The 21,773-nt window shown below is 37.5% G+C and overlaps 5 protein-coding genes across 6 annotated transcripts; 4 read left to right on the forward strand and 1 right to left on the reverse strand.

Annotated features, from left to right (window-relative positions):
• The first annotated feature begins 2,045 nt into the window (after positions 1–2,045).
• LOC106450452 (probable receptor-like protein kinase At2g47060) lies at positions 2,046–4,162 on the forward strand. Its single transcript, XM_048779456.1, has 8 exons — positions 2,046–2,181; positions 2,357–2,460; positions 2,527–2,780; positions 2,865–2,991; positions 3,062–3,335; positions 3,431–3,563; positions 3,640–3,726; positions 3,826–4,162. Exons 2-8 carry the CDS (start codon positions 2,373–2,375, stop codon positions 3,952–3,954), a joined length of 1,092 nt encoding a protein of 363 aa, XP_048635413.1. The 5' UTR covers positions 2,046–2,181; positions 2,357–2,372; the 3' UTR covers positions 3,955–4,162.
• Positions 4,163–4,491: 329 nt separating this feature from the next.
• On the forward strand, positions 4,492–5,465 carry LOC106454411 (pectinesterase 5-like). Its single transcript, XM_013896534.3, has one exon. The coding sequence runs from the start codon at positions 4,551–4,553 to the stop codon at positions 5,199–5,201; it is 651 nt and encodes a 216-aa protein (XP_013751988.2). The 5' UTR covers positions 4,492–4,550; the 3' UTR covers positions 5,202–5,465.
• A 2,618-nt stretch (positions 5,466–8,083) lies between these two features.
• On the forward strand, positions 8,084–12,739 carry LOC106450453 (pectinesterase 5-like). The gene is made up of 4 exons (XM_048779457.1): positions 8,084–8,519; positions 8,603–8,750; positions 9,202–11,570; positions 11,808–12,739. The coding sequence occupies exons 3-4, from the start codon at positions 10,481–10,483 to the stop codon at positions 12,494–12,496; spliced, it is 1,779 nt and encodes a 592-aa protein (XP_048635414.1). The 5' UTR covers positions 8,084–8,519; positions 8,603–8,750; positions 9,202–10,480; the 3' UTR covers positions 12,497–12,739.
• Positions 12,740–13,839: 1,100 nt separating this feature from the next.
• On the forward strand, positions 13,840–16,459 carry LOC106450454 (peptide chain release factor 1, mitochondrial). Of its 2 annotated transcripts, none has more exons than XM_013892113.3 (11): positions 13,840–14,064; positions 14,142–14,242; positions 14,321–14,419; positions 14,481–14,664; positions 14,757–14,805; positions 14,892–14,970; positions 15,051–15,125; positions 15,212–15,289; positions 15,385–15,543; positions 15,611–15,706; positions 15,803–16,459. In XM_013892113.3, the coding sequence occupies exons 1-11, from the start codon at positions 13,956–13,958 to the stop codon at positions 15,995–15,997; spliced, it is 1,224 nt and encodes a 407-aa protein (XP_013747567.2). In that variant the 5' UTR covers positions 13,840–13,955; the 3' UTR covers positions 15,998–16,459. The 2 variants fall into 2 exon arrangements, with proteins under 2 accessions (XP_013747567.2, XP_022574704.2); XM_022718983.2 differs by having other exon boundaries at positions 13,871–14,064; positions 14,145–14,242.
• A 291-nt stretch (positions 16,460–16,750) lies between these two features.
• LOC106450456 lies at positions 16,751–18,959 on the reverse strand. The gene is made up of 4 exons (XM_013892115.3): positions 18,608–18,959; positions 17,959–18,533; positions 17,057–17,572; positions 16,751–16,961 (listed from the first exon to the last, which is right to left on the reverse strand). The coding sequence occupies exons 1-4, from the start codon at positions 18,819–18,821 to the stop codon at positions 16,839–16,841; spliced, it is 1,428 nt and encodes a 475-aa protein (XP_013747569.2). The 5' UTR covers positions 18,822–18,959; the 3' UTR covers positions 16,751–16,838.
• Between the last annotated feature and the right edge of the window lie 2,814 nt (positions 18,960–21,773).

Here is a 21,773-nt window from a genome sequence, read left to right on the forward strand (position 1 = left end):
AATAAAGAGAAGTAAATTGATAAGGAGCCGAATAAATGCATTATGTGATGAATTTAGAAAAGCACTACCAACCGCAGCGGCAAGGTTTCGGCAAATAATTTCTAAAAGGAAAAGAAAAACCTGAAACGGCTAATGATCATATTATATGTTTAGAGAAGGTGGAAGATTAATTAAATGGTGATAAAATAATGGAGATGGTGGTCACACCAAAAGAACACCATGATGATTCATCTCGAACATGCCCATATTTTGTTCACATGCAAAGATAACGACTTCATCTAGATACGACCCACAACTCACCAACCCACATTTATACATTTATTTATAAAGTTTCGTTGGCTGTTTCTTGTGGAAAGAAACGCATTATAAAAAGATAACGCGGAAACATGATACGTAACATAGGAAAGCTAACTAGTAAAGGCTGTATATATGCATACGTAGTTTTATTAACTAAAATGGTCTTAGGAACGAGTATCTAAAAGATGTTACTATAAAGGAAACTATATAGAAAGTGTATGTGTTTTAATAAATATTGTGTAGTCAGTGTGTAGTTGCAATGAAGATAAACGACTTCTCTATCAATATCTTTAGAACACAGCATGATTTAGAGGAAATGAATAGATTTGGTCGCAAAAGATAGATATCATTGTAATGAAATCAAAATTTGACATATATATTCAATAATTCTTCATCATCCAGAAAAACAAAAGGAAAATAATCCCAACTACCAACGGCCACACACAAAAAAAAAAAAAAAGCATGGTCGTTGAATGACGGCCGACGGCGGAACTCACGCCGTGATATGATTATATGAAACGATAATTCCGGTAATATTTTTCAATTTCAGTTGACAAATAATCCAAATTAAAAATGAGGTGGCAATCTGGTCCGTTGGCTCATGAGTTTCGTCAAACTAATCCAACGGCGACACCGCTGTCAAGCGACAGCGTTGAAATCCAGTCAAAGTAATTAAATTAATACACTAGTAGAAAAAACTATTATTAAAATACAAAAAAAAAAAAAAAAGTTTGCGCGTTTTTTTTTTTTCCACAAATTGTTTTTATTGATTAAACGGGCCAAGCCCACGGCCGGAGCCCACAAACAAAAAGCCCACTAGCATGAGGGGCAACTTACAACAAAGGCCGAGGTCCAAAATGAAAACCGGCCCAGCAGACCCAAACCACGAAATCAGACGGTTCGCCCTAGAGACGCACCAAGGAGACAGGCTGGACACGTGTAAACATCTGGAGAGTCTGCACGCCACGCGTCGTCCGCCTCGACTTGATCTCCGCCTCACCGCACAACCGCCGACACCAGCCACCGACACCCACTTTTCACCGGATCTCCGATACTGCAGAGCCTCCGCGTCACCAAATCACTTCACGGCCGCACTGTCTTCACGCCGGAGAGATCGTCGTTCAAACGAGATCTCCATCCGACTCTGAATCACCAGAAACCCTAGAAAGGCGCGCCGCGAACCACCGCTCTCTCGTCTTGACAATCGTCGCCGTCGCCAGGCAACTCGACCTCGACGACCCACGAACTCAGACTCGAACTACACGAAACCAGTAACCACAACCCAAAAATTAGGGCTTCAACACGACGGCGAGGATCTTTCTGAGCCTCCTCACCCCGTTATACCTAAGCCGGCAAAGAAGAAGCTGAAGAAGCCTCCCTTCCCGGAAGCTAGAGCGGCGTCGGTGAATCTGAGATAGCCTCCACCCCCCGCAGACAGATCGGCGTCGATGAAGCTAGAGGAGCCTCCATCGCCCGGAGAAACACAATCCGAACCAATCAAAACCTCCGTCTCCTCCGAGGCTCTCCAAACGGCGCGTCTTCACTCCAAGGCCGACCACCGACAAAGTCAGTTGTGGTATCAGAGCTTCGACAAGGCGACCGTTGATGGCACTTCGGAAACAAGGCGGAGAGAAGCTAACTTGCTGAATGCGAAGGGCTCCGGCGACGGCACGGACGCTCACGCGCCGGCCGTACGCCGGAGAAAGTCTTTTCTCTCTTTTCTCTCTTTTCTCTCTTTTCTCTCTTTTCAATCTCTGAAAAGTTTGCGCGTTATGTAATTTAATCTTTCAGTCCTATAATTTTTCAAAAGATCGCCACTGTTATCGAAACTCAGATCTCCAGAAGAAACCTCGCTCTCACTTACCTACTACTCATCCTCTCGAGGTACAAAGTTCATCTAGACTTCGCTCTTTGTTGCTCTGATCCTCGATTCGAACCTGTAATCGATTATTTCTTGCTATTTATAGTAACGTTTGAATTCATTTGGTTCCGTAACGCTTCCTAGATAGTTGAATTTCATTATCAGATTCAGATCTCTCGTTTGATCTGGTTAATGTAGATTCTATAAAATAAAAATGAGCTGCTTCGGGTGTTGCGAGGAAGATGATATGCACAAAGGTGCAGCTGATTACGGTGGCCACAATACAGCTAAACACTTTGGAGGTAATTTTTTTTTTTTGAATAAAGCAAGTTTTTGGTTTTACTTAATTGTTTGATTATTTGGTGTAGGGAATGATGGGAGGCACAATGCCTCTGAAGCTGCACAAAAGGGCGGCGCACCAGCTGTGAAGGTGCAGCCTATTGAAGTACCTACGATCCCTGTCAACGAACTCAAGGAAGCTACCGAGGATTTTGGATCGAGTTCTCTCATTGGTGAAGGCTCATACGGAAGAGTTTATTACGGGATGCTTGCTAACGAGCAGCCTGCAGCTATTAAAAAGCTTGATTCTAACAAACAGCCTGACAATGAGTTTCTTGCCCAGGTTTGCTTCCTTTCTATAAATAGAGTTACTAGTATTAATGTTTCCTATATTAGCTAAACTTGGGAATTATCACTGCTTGCTCAGGTTTCCATGGTGTCGAGGCTGAAGCATGATAACTTTGTTCAACTGCTTGGCTACTGTGTCGACGGGAACTCGAGGATACTTGCCTATGAGTTTGCCAAGAATGGATCTCTTCATGACATTCTTCATGGTACAGTTTTAAATATATCTATTTTTGTGGGCATTACTTTAGTTTAACATCTGTCTTTATGATTCCACAGGGAGGAAAGGAGTGAAAGGAGCTCAGCCAGGTCCTGTCTTGTCGTGGTACCAACGAGTGAAAATTGCGGTTGGAGCTGCGAGAGGGCTTGAGTATTTGCATGAGAAGGCAAACCCTCACATCATTCACCGTGACATTAAGTCAAGCAATGTCCTACTCTTTGAAGATGATGTTGCCAAGATTGCTGACTTTGATCTCTCTAATCAAGCTCCTGACATGGCGGCTCGCCTTCATTCGACACGTGTCCTTGGAACGTTCGGTTACCATGCCCCTGAGTAAGTTGACACATAGCTTCTTCTTGTGAATAAAAAAACGTAATAGTGTGAGCTCCTCTCAAGTCTCAAATGCTCTTGTTATTTTTTCTTGACAGATATGCGATGACCGGTCAGTTAAATGCCAAGAGTGATGTGTACAGCTTCGGGGTTGTCTTACTCGAACTCCTTACAGGTCGAAAACCTGTTGATCATAGATTACCCAGAGGCCAGCAAAGTCTAGTCACATGGGTACTATTTCATCTCAGTCTTACACATCTTTAGTCTGTCTTATCGAAATCCATATAAAATGTTACTTATGCATCAGGCAACACCTAAACTGAGTGAAGACAAGGTCAAACAGTGCGTTGATGCAAGACTTGGTGGCGATTACCCTCCAAAAGCTGTTGCCAAGGTATTTAAAACATTATATGTCTTTGGACTTTTGAAAACGTAAACGCTCAAGTGATTCTCTCTGCTTATCTCATATGTGATGTTGGATGATGAAACGCAGTTAGCGGCGGTTGCAGCGTTGTGCGTGCAGTATGAAGCAGATTTTAGGCCGAATATGAGTATTGTTGTGAAAGCTCTACAACCTTTGTTGAACGCTCGAGCCGCTGCTCCAGGGGATGGATTACATTAGCCAACACCGGAATATTTGATATCTCTGCCGTCTACCTGAATATTTGATTTCCACGTATACAGTAATCAAAACTTAATGTGCATAGAAAATCTATTTTTTTGTTACAAAATTAAATCCGTCACCGTTATTTGGATTCTTGCTTTCCTACTAAACGGATATCTCTCCCATACGATTTCTGACTCTGCCTAATATTATTATTTTCATTGAATTTGTGGTAAAAAAAAAGCCAGAATCATAGAGATACTTCTGGTTAGTTTTTCTGTTCTAAACTTATGAATTTTATGTGTATTTAATATAGTTTAAAAAAATTATGTTATATTTCAAATATATTTATAAGAAGAGTTTCACCTCACCTGACTCTTGAAATGAGGAGGAAGAAATAGATTTTTCTTTGAGGACGACAAGCGCATGGCATGTCCAGACATTAAAAAACGCCACAATTTACGCGTTACCATCAGTTTATCTTTGAAAAAATAGTCAAAATAATCCAAATATAGCAAAACCGTATAAACATCTATATATACACGTACCATGTCTTCCTTCTTTTTCTAATCCTTTCCAATCCACGTTGAAGTTAACAAAAAAAAACCAAAAAAATGAACACTCCTATAAAACTCGCCTTTCTCATTCTATGTATCGCCCTAACCGCAACCGCGTTCGTAGTCCCAGCCAAACGTGACGCCGTTACACCAGAACATGAAAAAGCCGTCGCAGGAATATGCAGCGTTGTCCAAGACAAAAGTCTTTGTAGCATAACCTTGAAAACCGTCCCAAGCAATGATCCCAACGTTTTGGTCCGTCACTTAGCCACAGGTGCAGAAACCTCCGTTAAAAAGGGATTGAAGTTCCTCTCCGGAATCAAGCCCAAGTACAAAGGAAACGCCTTCGCCACAGCTTGCATCACCAGCTGCGAGAAACAGCTGAACAACGCCTTGGAAGACTTTTCAGATTTCTGGAAAGCCGCGGGCAAAGACATAAACAGCATGGCTAAGAACTACTTCACGTGTAAGAAGAAGATGACCTCGATCTTTAACTACCAGTCGAGTTGTCTCGATGACATTTACGACAAACCGTTGTTGAAAGAGGTTCAAGGAGGGATAGGGCTTGGGAAAAGAATGAGCGGCGAGTCAGTGGATGTGTTCGCTGGAATGGGCAAAGTCTTTAACACTCTCAACATTAAGACCAAACTTAACCAGAAAGATACCGATTCGTTGCTCCCACCACCTTTGTCCTTTTACTACTATTGATTTATTTATATAATTAACTATATAAAAAAAAAGACAAAATGTCATTGTCAATGGTGATGAATACTTTGCATCGGTTGGTTTTTTAGATATCTTTAGGAATCTTGTAAAGAAAGGTTCCTTTTGATGTATGTTTGTAACTAATATGTTTTGTAGATAATCATGTATGGACCTCGTGGTTGGAAAGGATGTGGAAAATATGATTATCTAATAATAATAAACTTAATTGACAATGTATTATTGGTATATAATATGTTTTGACCTTCATGTATGTACATTTTAAATATATTGTGTTGACAATTGACATGTTCTATCAAGTCTATTCTAAAACTTTGATCTTAAGATCAATGTGATTCCTGATCATTTAGAAATCGCAAGCTTCTTTGATTTAGAACTGAGGGTTTTAGTTGGAGCTGAAAAATATGGGATTGAAATGGTACAAAAGGCTATACTGCTCATTATTATGATATGCCACGGTAGAATTACATTGCAAAGCAGAGGAAGCAAAGAACTGGTGAGTTGGCAGTTCAAGAAGAAGAACCAGCTAAGCTGGCAAGTTAGTTTGTTCGATGTGTAATTTCCAATTAAGAAGCTTGATGTGAAGACTCAAACTTCTCCTTAAAGCATACCAACATGTTATACTTGTTCCAAGACAAAGACACCATTGTATTCCTTTGTTATTAAAAGACTAATAAGACAAAGTCCACTCAAGGACAACGAAAATACAAACTACAAAAGTAGTTTAGTCTGAATTGAATCATAGTTTCCGCATCAATGTTTCTTGCTCCACCACAAGCCTCTCTCTTTCTTTTTATGAACTATTGACCAAGTAGTAACACAGAACAAAACTGTTCTATAAATTCTACAGTGCTACAAGATCACATAAACACACATTTCCCAAGTTCCAAAAAAAAGAGAGATATAACTTCCACTATATAGAACTCTATATCCTAAACCAAATGTCAATAAAATTAGAAATGCAAGATCATTCCAAACGGAACACCAAAAAGATAGAGTACGAAGACACGAGTCAAAAAATGATTAGTTAGCCAGTACACATCTAATGAATCATGCAAGGACTGATCATTGAAATGATAAGAACATTATAATGTAATCACATTTACATGTTCTATACGTGTTGGTTGAGTTCATATATAGGTATGGAATATAGTATCTTCCACTACTGGATCATCCAAATCTTCTTCTGCTCCATTATTGTTAACATCACATGAATCATGATAGAAATGGAGCTATCCTTCAACATTTATTTCATTCTCAGTTTGCCTATTGTTTCTTCTTTTCTTTTTTTTCTAGCTTTTATCAACAATTTTGTTTTGCTTCTGTGTAATTTATTCTTCTATGAGATCTTAAAACTCGATATGTGGATGCGCTAGTAGTTCCAACATCATTTGCAACAGGTACAAGTGGATTTGTTCTCCATTTTCAGATATCGCCAATCGGTTTGGCAAATTTGGATAATCTCCATTTTCAGATATCTGCAAAACATACTTAAACCGATAGCGAGTTACTAGATGTGAAAGAGCCAATCACCACGAGAAAATTAAAAGAGCTAAATCTTCGCTGAATAACTAATTTATCAGTTGTTGATATACAGTCTTTGTGCAGCTTTTCTCTTTTGCTTCTCTAGATTATGACATTTTGCATATCTCGAGATTAATTTATCCTCAGCCGACAATTACAGCTCCAAACATGCATAGACACTTTTTCATAGATACATTTTAATGAAACACATTCTCATGAACACATTAGCACGGTCAAATGAATCATTTACAATGACGCAGTGAAATGAATCATGGACAGTGTGTCGTAGATAGTTAGCCTCACTAGCAGTTTCCCTTGATGTCATGAGCAGCCAGCAGAATCCAGCTTGTGGATGCTATTGTGCTCTTCACCTGGCTTCGCATTTTAGGCACTTAGTGAATAATATGATGCGGCTTAGGCTAAACATACTGTGAAGTAGCTTTGGTATATACATAAGTTAAGTAGGTGTGTAACTATGACTCTATGAACTTAACTAACAACCTTAACCTAACATAACTACCATTAATAAAACACAATATGAATTGTAAGGTCGACAAAAGCTTGAGATATGTATAGACACTATACTAATAAGAGATTAATATATCAACATCTTGATTCATATAACCATTCTTAAGTAAATCAATATTTGTCTGATTATTTTACGTATGACAATAGTATTTTTATAAATTTGCCTTCTCATGTAAACAGAGTCTGTGGCAATATGCATAACAGCTTTATACTTGCTTAGACATTATTTGGTTCACACATTTCTCACACCAACTAATCAATCCAATTAAAATACAATTGAAATTATGCTTTAAAATGTTCAAGTACTGGTCTGATCCGACTAATTAACACTGTTGGTCAGGTCATTCAGATTTCAGACTCACCACAACATGTTAAGTTTGCCGAAATCGCACGTTTGCTCTATTAACATTATCAATTCATAATACAAACTAACGAAATAGCACGAGCCACTAGGCCCGGTTTTGAATACACACGTCAATAAATGATAACGAATTTAAAATGCATTGTAACAATCATTTTAATAAAGATAATTACAATTTATACAATTGCCAATTTGATATAAATGTTGCGTATATATGCAGGTAATATATCAATATCATGGGGCAATATGTGTGCTTATATAAAAGACTAAGAACATGTTTATTACATGTATTTTAGGTTAAGGTTCTTAGACCATCTTTAACGCGGTTTCTTAACAGGGTTTTAAAGAAAAAAAGGTGATTTAATTAAATCAGAAGTAAATGAAAAGGCAATCACCGATCCTTAAATTGGGATTTTGGAAACCATTTTTAAGAGAGTTTTTCGAGCACGTGTCAGCAAGAGAAGGCATTGAATTTTTATTTTCTTTTCTTTCTTTTCTTCTCTCTCGTTTCTCCATCTTCGTCTTCTTCAACGGAAGTTCTTGTTGTTGTTGCTGCGGGGAAAACGATGGTGGATTGCACGAACTCGCAGACCATGAATCGTTTGAGCTTTCGTCGCTATTGAAAGGGTTTGAATCGATCACACAGCTTGGGCTGCTGCTCAACGAGGATGATGAGTCGCGATTCTTGCGTTTGAGGCAAGATTGGGTTTCGATATGTAAACCCATGTGATCTAATTGTAATTGGAGGATGAGATTGTATTACTGGTGGAGTGATAAAAAGCTAACCTTGGTTATGTTAAGGACACTGAGGAGGTTGGGTTTGATTTGGATCCGAGGAAGGTATGCTCACAGATAGGACTCTGCGGTTTTGACGGTTCACATAGTGTGAGGTCAGTACATAGTTCAGGAGAAAAAAGGATGTCTCTAGAACATTAGTTAGCAAACTAAAAACTGATTCATGTTCTGTCTGCAGTATGGGGATAAAGTCAGTTGTAGAAGATGGAGTCTCAGGTCTTCTAAACGAAGCCATGTGGAGCGCCTGTGAAATGTCATCTGTGTGGATGCAGAGTGAGTTGTCTCAGAATCAAACACAAGAACGCATACTCGCTTATGCTGCTGAGGTGAGTCTTGAAGACTTTTTTTGGCCATAAAACATGTTCAAAAACAAAACTCTAATCTCTGTGAATTTTTTTTATAGCTTTGTGACCATATACCATCTGACTTTGACTTTGATTTACTTTTGTTTAGCTGATTGGGTTTTGCTTCTGCTTCCCTCTTTTTTTTTATTATTTGTTACTTCTACATTCAGTCATCTCTTCCTGCTTCTATAGCGAATGAGTCACTGGTTTCTAGTTTGAATGTGGCTTGGTTGATCTGCTGCTCTAGAAATTGCTGACTAGGGGGTTTAGAGTTTAGGTCTTTTAGCTCAACTTAGGTGAATTGTATTCGAAAACTTCTGTCTTTGAATGTAATTCTGATATGTGTTGTGTTAAAAATTGTTCTATCATCTGGGTTTTTGTTTCTGAAACTGAATTTTTTTGGTAGATGTTACATTTTGATTGTATTTTGAAGGATTAGGCTTGTGAAGATGGCATCAAAGTATCGTTATCGTATTACGACATGAGGACATAGTGCGGAGAAGACGAAACGGCATTGTATTAAGAGTAACCGTCGTTGAGATCCTCGGAGAGAAGAGAAAATCCCCCAATCAACAACTCATCTTCTTCCTCACTGGTGCCGCGTCTCTATTGCACAAACACAAAGGTACGGTGAGCCTCCCAATATATTTGCCTATTGATTTAGATTTAGTGAGAACTCGATCATGTACCATGACTTAAGGAGCTTTGCAATCTTGGTTTTGCCTTCATGTGTGGCTTCTCTCAATAATCTAACTATCTTTCCATTTCTTAAAATTTTTTTTCTAAGAAACCCAAATTAAGAAACTACCATTGTAGCACAAAAATTAAATGATTCTTAACTAAAGTCCTTAGCTAAAATTTAATAATTAAATAGTCATTAAAGTGTACTTAAGAAACTTTATGGGTTTCTAGGGATAATCATGCTCTTAGCTTAATATAAAATACAGTCTCTTAGCTTTTAACTAAAAATACTAAGAGACGGCTCTTAAATAAGAAATATAAGAGACGTCTCTTAGATTTTTTAGTTAAAAGGTAAGAGACTATATCTTATATTACGCTAAAAATTCCAACCTAACAGACCTGCAATAAACATGCGGAGAAAATTTATATGAAATGTTTTTTTTGTTTTAAAAATATCGTATCCCTTCTATTTTATCGGTTTCTTATTCATATAAGGCTTCTGATATTACAGGAACAACCCTAAGTATCACTTAATTACTGTTGATTATTGTTAAATCAAGCCGCATGCAGAATTTTAAACATCTCATCTAAGCAAACTGCACAGTCTCCAAAAGTTATTACTTACTTCATTTTACAGGTATATGATTATATCTATCTATATATGTTATCGTCAATCAAGCCACCACACCTTCTAATTAGGAGAATACGCCATATTTATCCTGCGTTGACCAATTTTAAGCTATTTTCATAGTCTCGGAAGTTAAATTAACAGAGCTTTTTTTAACTAGATATTCTCAGCCATTCATCCACCATAATTCTCTCCCTCCATGCAAAATCCATGCAACGTCCCTAATTTTAGAAACCAAAAGGCTTCTATAAAAACCTCCTCATCCCTCACAATATACACTGGCCCAAGTCATTAAACAACTTGGCTTTTCTCTAATAAAGCCCCTCCCTCTCCGATTAACCTCTAAACAAAACCGGAGGGAGCAAAAAATAAAAAAAAATCAGAAATACACAAAAATTAAAAAATGATTGGAAAAGTTGTTGTCTCTGTGGCCTCCGTCCTTCTATTGGTCGGAGTAGCCATTGGAGTCGTTGCCATCGTTAATAAAAGCGGCAACACTAATTTGTCTCCACAGATGAAAGCTGTTCAAGGCATTTGCCAAGCCACTGCTGACAAAGCCTCATGTGTTAAAACTCTCGAGCCCGTCAAGAGCGATGACCCAAACAAACTAATCAAGGCCTTCATGCTCGCTACACAAGATGCACTAACCAAATCATCAAACTTCACCGATAAAGCCGAAGGCAACATGGGTTCGAGCATCTCCCCAAACAACAAAGCCGTTCTTGATTACTGCAGGAAAGTTTTCATGTACGCGCTTGAGGATCTCGGTACCATTCTTGAGGAAATGGGTGAAGATCTTAACACGATCGGTAACAAATTCGACCAGCTTAAGCAATGGTTAACCGGTGTTTACAATTACCAAACCGATTGTCTTGACGATATTCAAGAAGATGATTTGAGAAAGACTATTGCTGAAGGCATTTCTAGCTCCAAGATTCTTACTGGTAATGCCATCGACATCTTCCACACAGTTGTTAGCGCCATGGCCAAGATTGACGCTAAAGTCGATGATTTCAAGAACATGACAAGTGGAATCTTCACTCCTTCAGCTCCGGCCAACAAAGAAGCCGCTCCTGTCGTTGACACTCCCGTGGCCGACCCTGACGGTCCTTCTCGTCGTCTTCTTGAAGACCTTGACGACCTTGGAGTCCCAACATGGGTTTCAGGTGCAGACAGGAAGCTCATGGCTAACGCTGGACGTGGCCGAAGAGGAGGCGGTGGAGCTCCTAGAATCAGAGCAACCTATGTGGTGGCTAAGGATGGAAGCGGACAGTTTAAGTCAATTCAACAAGCTGTTAACGCTTGTCCCGACAAAAACGCTGGAAGATGCATCATCCACATTAAGGCTGGTATCTACAGAGAGCAAGTTATCATCCCTAAGAAGAAGAACAACATCTTCATGTTCGGAGATGGTGCAAGAAAGACCGTTATTACTTACAACAGAAGTGTTGGTCTCAGTTCTGGAACCACCACTTCTACTAGTGGCACAGTCCGTAAGTCTCACCAAACCCTAAACTACTAATTTATTAGTCAACTAATAAAATGTTTTATAAAATATTAGTTCCTAGATACCGTCTATACCAATTTTTAGAAAAATCGATCTATAAAATCATTTCATTTATAATCGACTCAGTGACTAGGGCCAGCCTAAACAGATTTTTAGAATCCTACAAAAATCTAATTATCTCTACATATAACTAATATAAATTATGTGCTATGTATTCGTATAGAGGTTGAATCTGAAGGATTCATGGCTAAATGGATCGGATTCAAGAACACAGCCGGTCCAAATGGGCACCAAGCTGTTGCTATCAGAGTCAACGGCGACCGTGCCGTGATCTTCAACTGCAGATTCGACGGTTACCAAGACACACTATACGTCAACAACGGTCGTCAATTCTACAGAAACTGCGTCGTTTCAGGAACAGTCGACTTCATCTTCGGCAAATCCGCCACCGTTATCCAAAACTCACTCATCGTCATCCGCAAAGGAAACAAGGGACAATACAACACCGTCACAGCCGACGGTAACGAAAAGGGTCTATCCATGAAAATCGGTATCGTCATCCAAAACTGCCGCATCGTTCCCGACAAGAAGCTAGCGCCGGAGAGGCTGACCGTTGAGTCGTACTTGGGAAGGCCGTGGAAGCAGTACTCCACCACCGTGGTGATCAACACCGAGATCGGAGATGTGATTAGACCAGAAGGTTGGAGACTGTGGGACGGAGAGAGCTTCCACAAGACATGTAGGTACGTTGAGTACAACAACCGTGGACCAGGAGCTAACACTAACAGGAGAGTTAACTGGGCTAAGGTCGCTAGGTCTGCTGGTGAGATTAATCAGTTCACCGTGGCTAACTGGTTAGCTCCGGTTAACTGGATCCAAGAAGCTAACGTGCCAGTCACGCTTGGATTATAAAGCGTATAAAAATCATTTAAATAAAAGAAAAAGACTAGTACGTGTGCATGTGCATGTAAAAGGTGAAAAATGCAACGTTTATTTTCAATAGAAGTTGTAAGATTCGCTTTTTCTTTGTCTCACGTACGAAAAAAACTGAAAATTTATATGTTGTTTGTTTTTTTATTTGTATATTTTTTTCAAAATATGAAATTTATCTACTGTGTTGTATGTATCATCTATGTATAATAGTTAACTAAAAATCCCCTATATATTATTTGAGAAACATTGCAACATTTTTTGTAGCCACGTGTCATCACTAGAATGATTCTTAGAATCCTTAGAGAAATAAGTTGGTCCATCTAAATATATAATAAGCTTTTTATTAAACCACAATAAATACATTATTAATGTGCTTCATTATTTCCTTAAATAAGATTACGGAATTGCCTAATGTGGCTAAAGTATATATGATAATTAATGATTTTGAATAATAAAGATTTGATAAAAATAAGTGTGTATTATAATTATATTTGTTTAATTTAAGCTAATAAAATAAATTAAACAATCATAGTAACCATATAATAAAAATTAAAAAAATTATTTATATATTATATTTTGATTTTTTTTTAAACGAGTATAAATCACTAAAACTGTTAAAAGTTTCACATTCAAATTTTGTAATCTATGATTTAAAAATTTTGTTATGACATGATACAAATAATTAAAAAATAATATAAGTTAAAAATCTCATTTAATATGTATCAAAAATAAAAGATATATAAAAATATGTATCATTTTTAATTAAACTATATACCATATAAAAATACATAAATATCTTAATTTTGAAATTTACTTTGAACATTTTTTGATAAAAAATTTGAAAAAAATATTGACAACTTAATTTTGTAAAATATTATAAATTACTTAAGAAATTAATTCCACGGTGAAATTAATTTAGACTTTTTGCTATAACAGATACAAATGATAAAAAAAATATGAGCAAAAAGCATCATCTAATAAATATTAATATTAAAATATACCATATATATGCTACTATCATTTAAATTTAATTATATATCATATCAAATAGAAAAAATATTTTTTCGATTTATAAATTTATTTATATGTTTGCACCAATTTAATTATATAAGTAGTAGATAATGACTTTTTAATTATTCAATATATATTTATTATTTCATAATATATTGTAAACATATAATATATAAAATAATTTATATATATAATGTTCATCCCGCGCAAGGCGCGGGTCTTAACCTAGTAAATAATTTATTTGCTGTTGTAAATTTAGTTGACCAATTAGAGGGAAATCCCAATTAATGTATTAAAAGGCCCAATAGATGTAACATGAAAGCCCAATAGATTTACCAAAACCCTCTCGTTGTTCCATTTCATTTCATCTCTTCCCGACGGCGACGAAGAACGCCGTCACGAGCTCCGGCCAGATAAAATCCGAAGCATGAGGAGGATGTTTCGGCCAATGATTCTGAGCAATCTGATTCGATCTTGCTCGAGAGCTACGCGTTCAATTAATCGATCGTCGATGATGTTTCGTCTGTACTCCACCGGTAAGTTTCAGTTTTCAATTTTAGTTTTTTTTTTTAATTCGATTGCTATTGATTGAAACGATGTCGTATGATGGCAGAAGTGGAACCTCAGTTATCTCCAGATCTTATTAAGATAATGGATGAGAGACTATCAGCTATAGAACACCGTAACGCTATTCTCCAGAGGCTTATTAACCAGGTAATCCAATTAGCTCGTTATTGTTGTTATGAAGCTTCTTTTTTTTTTTTTTTATTAATCTATGTTGATTGAAGACAGCCTGAGTACTCACAAGAAGAGTTTTCAAGAGCTAACAAGGAGCTTCGGAAGCTGAGAGACTCTATGGAGCTGATCAGTTCCTTGAGGGCTATTCAAAAGGTAGTGGCTTTCCTTCTTGTAACAGTCTCTAGCAAGCGTCGTTATTCATTCGTTTTGGCAGGAGATTGATGGGCTGAAGAGTCTGGTTTCAGAGAGCTCGGATGATAAGGACATGCTTGATATGGCTGTTAGTGAGTTAGATGAGGCGGTGGAGGAGGAAAAAAGGCTTCAGACTTTGCTGCTTAAGTCTTTGCTTCCTAAAGATGAAGCTGATGAGAGGGATTGCATTTTGGAGGTGAGAGCAGGTAGGGCTTATCAGAACTATTTGGTTTTAAAAACATTACCCATGAATGTTGAAAAGCTGACTCTGTAGTTGATAACTGAATGTATTGGTTAGGTACTGGTGGAGAAGAGGCTTCTTTGTTTGCCATGGACATTTTCAGAATGTAAGTTCTTCCCTCCCTATTACTGCTGGCATAAGCTAGTTAGTATGTTTCTTCCTTACTTGAACTTTAGTTTGGTATGTTGATAGGTACGAAAGGTATTCTCAGAAGAAAGGTTGGAAGTTTGATATTGTAGACATCACCGAGTCTGATATGAAAGGATATAAAGTATGTATTATTTTTCTTGTGTGGGGGTATTATTAGTATTCCACTATTGCTCTGCTAAGATTTTTACATGCTATTGACAGGAAGCAAGTGCTGCAATTTGTGGAGCCAGTGTGTATGGAAAACTTAAGTTCGAGAGTGGAATTCACAGGGTTCAGGTATGTTAACATTCTGATATATTTCTTTACTCTCCATGGCATAGAGATGTTCATAGCTATTAACTCTCGTAAACATCTTTTCACAGCGTATTCCCATCACAGAGAAATCTGGACGTATTCACACCAGCGCTGTATCTGTTGCCATCCTTCCCCAGGCTGATGAGGTTCTCCAATCTTACAAACATCACATTTTTCTTTTTTCTTATCTATTAGTATTACAACAACTCACGTACTCTGTAATAATGTTGGCTACGTATAGGTAGATGTTCAGCTAAGGAATGAAGATTTGAGGATTGATACTTACAGGTCTGGTGGCTGCGGTGGTCAGCATGCCAACACAACCAACAGCGCAGTCCGAATAATCCACCATCCAACTGGGATCATGGTCTCCATCCAAGACGAAAGATCACAACATATGGTATAGTCAAATCCCCCTCCTCAAACTTGTACGTCCTTATTAATAAGTAAAATTTCCACTATAACAGAACAAAGCCAAAGCACTTAAAGTACTCTGCGCAAAGCTCTATGAGATTGAAAGGTTGAGATTACAGAGCAGCCGGTCAAAGCTACGGTCAGAACAGGTACGTATGTGGATTAACAATCTTTTATCTTATGTATTCAGTCAATACTACATTCATTTTCTTTATTTGCTGATCGATGTGTAATCCTGTTAACAGATTGGCAGCGGAGACCGGTCTGGACGAATCCGTACGTACAATTTTCCACAAGGGAGAGTCACGGACCACCGTGTGGGAATCACTCACCATGCCATTGAAGATATGATGGAAGGAGAGAATCTAGACACCTTCATCGACGCCCTGCTCTTGCGCCAGGAGATGGATGCCATTGCTTCTTTCAGCTCCACTTCATGAACACAGAGGTAGACCAGAACTCTTAGCTTGTCAAAAGGGTGTTAGCAGTAGTAAAATAAAATAAAAATTCATTGAAAGGAGAGAAAAAAAAAGAGAAGGGATAGAAAGAGGAGGGAGCCAGGGAAGAGGCAGTGCATGGGAAGAGACCAAACATAGTCATTTGATGTTTTGGTAAAAACTCAATCCATGCTCTGCTTGTTCCCTGTCTCTCTCTGATTACCACTTTTGTCTTCTTCATTTCATTGTAAAACAGATTAAAGAAAAGCTTGCTTGTTGTACCTTTGAACTTGGCAAGTTCCATGAGTTGATGCTGTTTTGATGACATAGGTTTAAATAGATATTTGGAACTTGTGTTTATGATGTACTACACGAGGCATCACAAGAGATATTTGTACTCCTTGTAATGGAAACTTTTGTACTGCGATCTAGCTTAGCTAATAAAGAGTACACACAATTTATTAATTTTATGTTTGTATTGCAAAATCTCTAAGGTAGTTTGTACTTTATACGACCTTTTGTGCGTTTTGGACATTGGCTAAATCGGAAGGTAGAGAATTATTAAGCTGCCACGTGGTAGGTCCCAATCACATCGCAAGTACACTTTTTAAAAATTAGTACATTGCTCTCTTTCTGGTACTACTACAAGAATAATCTCTCAAGTACATCATATTTTATTCTGATACAAATGAATAATTAACTTTTAATATGGTTAGCTTGGATTTAGTATTGTTTATGTTCGTTTTGCTGTAGATGTTTTAGTTTAATACTATTGTATAAAAAAAGAAGTAATTTAGTAAACACTCGAATAAAATTTCAAGAACATAAAATAAAGGGAATTAAATCAAGTAATAAGAACATTGAAATCAGAAAGATGCCATTCTGCAACTGCTCCTTCGTCTTTATAAATCTCTGTACCAACATCCACCGATGTCCAAATCCTCCTCGCCGGAGTCGTACCGGGATCCTACAACAACAACCAAACCGCACCAAATCAAATTCCAAACCGGGAAAATAAGAGAACAAACCGGTTTAGTCAATCAGTTTAAAACTTTAAATCACCTGGTAGAAGTAAAGCCTACTAGACAAAGCGCCAACATCAAGCTCCCAAGTTATCGGGTCACCCACCCAACCATCTCCTCTCCGGGTCGGATATCCATATTCACCCCAAACCGGGTGAGGCAAAAGCTGAAGAATCTCTTGAGCCTGTGGGTTGCTAAAAGGATCGCAAGTCCCCACCGGAAGCTCGAGATGCTCGGCGTTTCCCGGCGCACAGTAAACGTGGTAAGCCTCGTAAGGGAACCTCTGGCTGTCCGTACGGTGGACTCTGGTGCCGTTTCGAAACGTGTGGTACGGTGGACAGTTGTGCAGAGTCTTGGGGTTGCACCAAAGCTCTGTTTCAGGGTTTATGATCATCTCCGAGTAACGAGTGACGTCGGTTGTTACGTCACCGTCGCATGGCTCGCCGTTGTTTTTCCAGCAGCTTCCGATGTCGAGAAGGTAGAACTGACTCTTGCGTCCTCCTCCTTGCTTGATGTCTACGGTTAGTCTCACCTTAAAGTTTGGTGACTCCGGAAGCTAAAAACATAACACAACACTTCATCATATTGAACACTAAAGATCAGCTCGGAACAGTGTTTTTAAAATTGGATCAACCCCATTGTAGGACTTGGTTCGACCATGAACCAGTCATGCAGCTAGATTGGATCTCAAAATTATTAAATTATATAAAATCCATCAAAACTATAAAAAATTCATGAACCAACCATATAACAAAAATCTAGTTTATATTTATAACTTTTTTATTTGATATTTATTTATGTATCATAATTACTAATATTAATTTAAAATATTTATATTAAAAATATATTGAACCAAGTTAGTAAACCATGTTTGATCCTCTCGAATTATATTAAACCGTCATCCAAATAATTATCCGGTTTTGATCGGTTTTAAAAACTTACTGTTTTGAGCATTCCTCTAGTGTCATAATGGTATCCACCAGAGAATTCTTTAGTTGCATCGGCTCTAAGGTAAAGCATAAGCCAAGGATACTTTGATGATGTCTTAAGCTTATGTTTAAACACCCAACCGCCAACACCAACTCTCTTCTCCCACACAACCTCGTAATAACTCACCCCATCCGCATCAAGATCGTACGTTCCATTGAACCAACCCCTCATTGTGTAACCATCACTCAGAAGCTGAGTCTTCCCATGGTTCAACACCGGTTGGTTCATGCAACCGGTTCCGAAACAGGGGAACTTTCCTGGCTGGTCGAAAGGTGGGATCTTACGGCCGTTTTGAGGGCAGAGACCGGACTTTGTGTCGTAGTTTCCGTTCTTGAGCATGACCATCCAGAAACTCCATGGGTTTGGTTCGTCCGAGACTTGACAGAGAGAGCCTAGGTAGAGCTCTTTTTCGACGGCGTAAAGATCAGGGTTGTGTAATGCTGCTTCTGATATGACTCCTGGTTTACTCTTACCGATCCCTAGGTTGTTATCCGAGTCTGATACCTTGTGTGCCAAGGAATAACCACCTACTCGTAATTTTAGGTTTAAAAAACAGAGGAGGCATGAGAAACAGAGGAGGAAGTAGAAAAAGAAAGCTTACTTGTAGAGACATCGAAGCAATCTGCGGCTCGAGGACTACCCATGTGAGGAGCTTCGAGACCAACCTCATTGCAGAAGTTCCAAGCTTCAAACGCCACTCTGAGACCGTCTCTCTTCATCCCTGGATCTCCAACAGCTGATGATGAGGAAGACACGTCTCCATGAACCATGAGAAGCAAGTTTATCACGGTGTGGATTAGAGCCACTTGCTTCATTTTTGTGTTTGTTGTTGCCTCTGTTACTCCACTTATTAGTTTCTCTTTGTTCTAATTTGTCGGAAAAGCAATTTTTTGGTGGACTGTAGCGGTGGTTGTTGGTGAATTATTCAGTGTCTAATAAATGCTTGCAAAAGTCATATATAGTTGTTAGTCTTCTTTGTTATCTTGGTGGCTATAAATGAGGAACAATCCATGACTTGCTCTTCCTGATCCTGATCCCAGATCAAAAGCAATGCTATTATAAAATGTTTTTGAATCATCCAATTCATAAATACATCCTTTTTTTTAACTACTCATAAATACATTCTAAAATGCATCGTTTTCCTTGTCATTGAGGGACTTTCTTGTCATTTAGTGTGAATTGATAGTTTGAAACTGGTTAGCCAAGTTCAAGGATTTAGGTCAATTTGACACATGTCATGCATAATTCTCCAAAATTTTAGTGGGAATGGAATGCCTTTTCTGCACTCTTTTTTTAGGTCTTATAGGAAAAAGATGGCTTACACAAAATACATATTAATTTCTTGAACTACGACAAAGATAACCAAACTAATCAGTGAATATGATTTACTTTTATAAGTACTATAAGTCTATAATCGTCTCTTTTCGTTTCATATAGAAATAATAAATATTCACTTCAAAATATGTTTTGATGAAAGACTAAAAAATATTTAAAATAATTATATTCAAATAGTTTAATTATAAAAAAAATAATTAGTTTATTTTCATGATTGTTTTTTAAGAATAATAATCTGTTAATCGTCCATTCTCAAACTGAAATTCACCTATATGTCCTATTTAGAGGCTCGCATGATTTAGAAGAAATGGCATGTATTTGATTGTAGCATTAGCAATTTAGCATCAATGTTTGGATATAGGCATATAGCAAGTATGGTCTTCTCTACCAAACTTCTCGGACTCTCACAGTCATGTTTCCTCAGCTCTAATGGCAGAAGCCATTGCTGTACATTGGGCGGTATCTCTTGCCGTGTTCTCAAACGTCCGATCCCTGGCAGTTCTATCCGACTCTTTGTCCCTGGTCAATTTATTGAACAAGGGCGAGACTCAACCTGAACTGTTCGGTATCATGTTTGACATCTATCACTTTATCCCTCTGTTTGATGTAATTTCTTTCCATTTTATCTCTCGAAACTTCAATGTGGAAGCCGATTTGGTGGCAAAATCAGCTTTTGCTGGGTCTGTAATGAACTCCTCTGTTGGAGCTTAGACTCCAATGAGAAATGAAATGCTTGTTTGTTCAAAAAAAAAGGCATATAGCAAGTAGTAGTAATTTTCTTCTTTTATAAGAAATTGAAAAGTAGTACATATATTCGTGGGAAAGAGAGAAATATAGTAAGAACCTTTATGTCAGGAATGACGTCGGGCTCGTTGATTAGTTAGAAAGAAAAGTTTAACAGTTAACATTCATTGATTCTAAAAAAAGTTGCGCAAGAGAAGTAATGGCAGACAATTCCACCCTCCCTGGCTCCATGAAAGTAACAACTAAAAAAGGTCTCATTCTTCTTCCTTTCCTGTATTTATGAAATATGCAGAAAAGTAGTAATGGGAGACAATTCAACTTTCATTCGCTCCCTTTCTATAGTTTTGACTTTCTCTATGATCATTTTGACTTGTTTGCTCAGAAAGCAAACCAGCTTCACGTGGTTTCCCCAGCAAACATATGCAACGATTTTATACTAATATTTTTAGCTTAACTGCATAAGTAATCTATGCCATCTTGATTTTGGGGATTTGATATCTTTTGTAACACTAGCTAATGCTACCATATATTATTAATGCATTCCTAATAATTATGTGCACATGCTTTACATCCGTTGTCAAATCGAAGTTTGTGATAACAAAACGTTTTTTTGTTAAATTTAAGAAATCGGGTTTTTGCACGTGATAACAAAACGTTTTTTTGTTACAACTTACAACTCACAAATGCGAACAAGAAAGTCAACTAAACCGATGCAGGAAATTCTAATCATCCTGTGTTTTTTGGCTTTGGTTTATTTTGTGGTATACGGTACCTACTACTATTAGTATTTTAAAAAAATATATTTTTAATTCATAGCTGGTAAGAGATTAAAACAAAAATGTTCTTAGAGCATCTCTCTTATTGAGATGCTTTTTAAAAGTAATTCACTAATATGTTATTAATGTTTAAATTATATATTTAAATTACAAAACATATACTCACTCATATTAGAGTAATGTGTATCAAAAATATCTATTGTGTTTCAAGAAAAAATCAAATGGAAAATATTCATTTAACTTTTACTTTCTTTTTCTTCTGTTTTTTTGATAAAATATTTATTGAAAGGAAGCAAGTGGATGTGTTTTTAGTGAAACTTAGAGCATGATTAACGCAAATATCCAAATGGGTTTCTAAACTTTTTTTTTATCCAATTTAAAAAAAAATTAAAAAAATTAAAAAAGAATCAATTGCAGATTGCCACATTTCAGTAGGGCCTGCAAACAGTACAAAAATCCAACTACAAACGCCTCTTATTTGGCTACCTTCTTCCTCGGTTCCTCCGTTTTTGTGATCCCCTAAAAACACTCCTAAATACCCCGTTAATGTTGCTCTTATGATTGTCACTTTCGTCACTGCTAGTGGTAGTCCATATATGTACAGACAAACACATATGTACCATATACGAATTTTAAAATGAGTTAGGAGGACACATACAGGCTGCTAAAACATAGCTAATTGGCTATTAGAGATCAGTTTTATAGAGTAATAATAGAGCTGTAGTGGAACAAAACAGCTAGGTTACTACTTGCTATGATCGATCCGTTTTTCTTTATTTTTGGGTAAGTAATAATTTGGTCAGCATTACCAGAAAAGAATGACTTGTTTATGTCACATCAATTTTCATGAACTTTGATTATTATATGTTCACATCTATTTTATCTCTCTTGAGATAGTCACGGCTTGTTCGT

The sequence above is a fragment of the Brassica napus genome, chromosome A5, assembly GCF_020379485.1.
Source record: "Brassica napus cultivar Da-Ae chromosome A5, Da-Ae, whole genome shotgun sequence".
NCBI lineage: Eukaryota > Viridiplantae > Streptophyta > Magnoliopsida > Brassicales > Brassicaceae > Brassica > Brassica napus.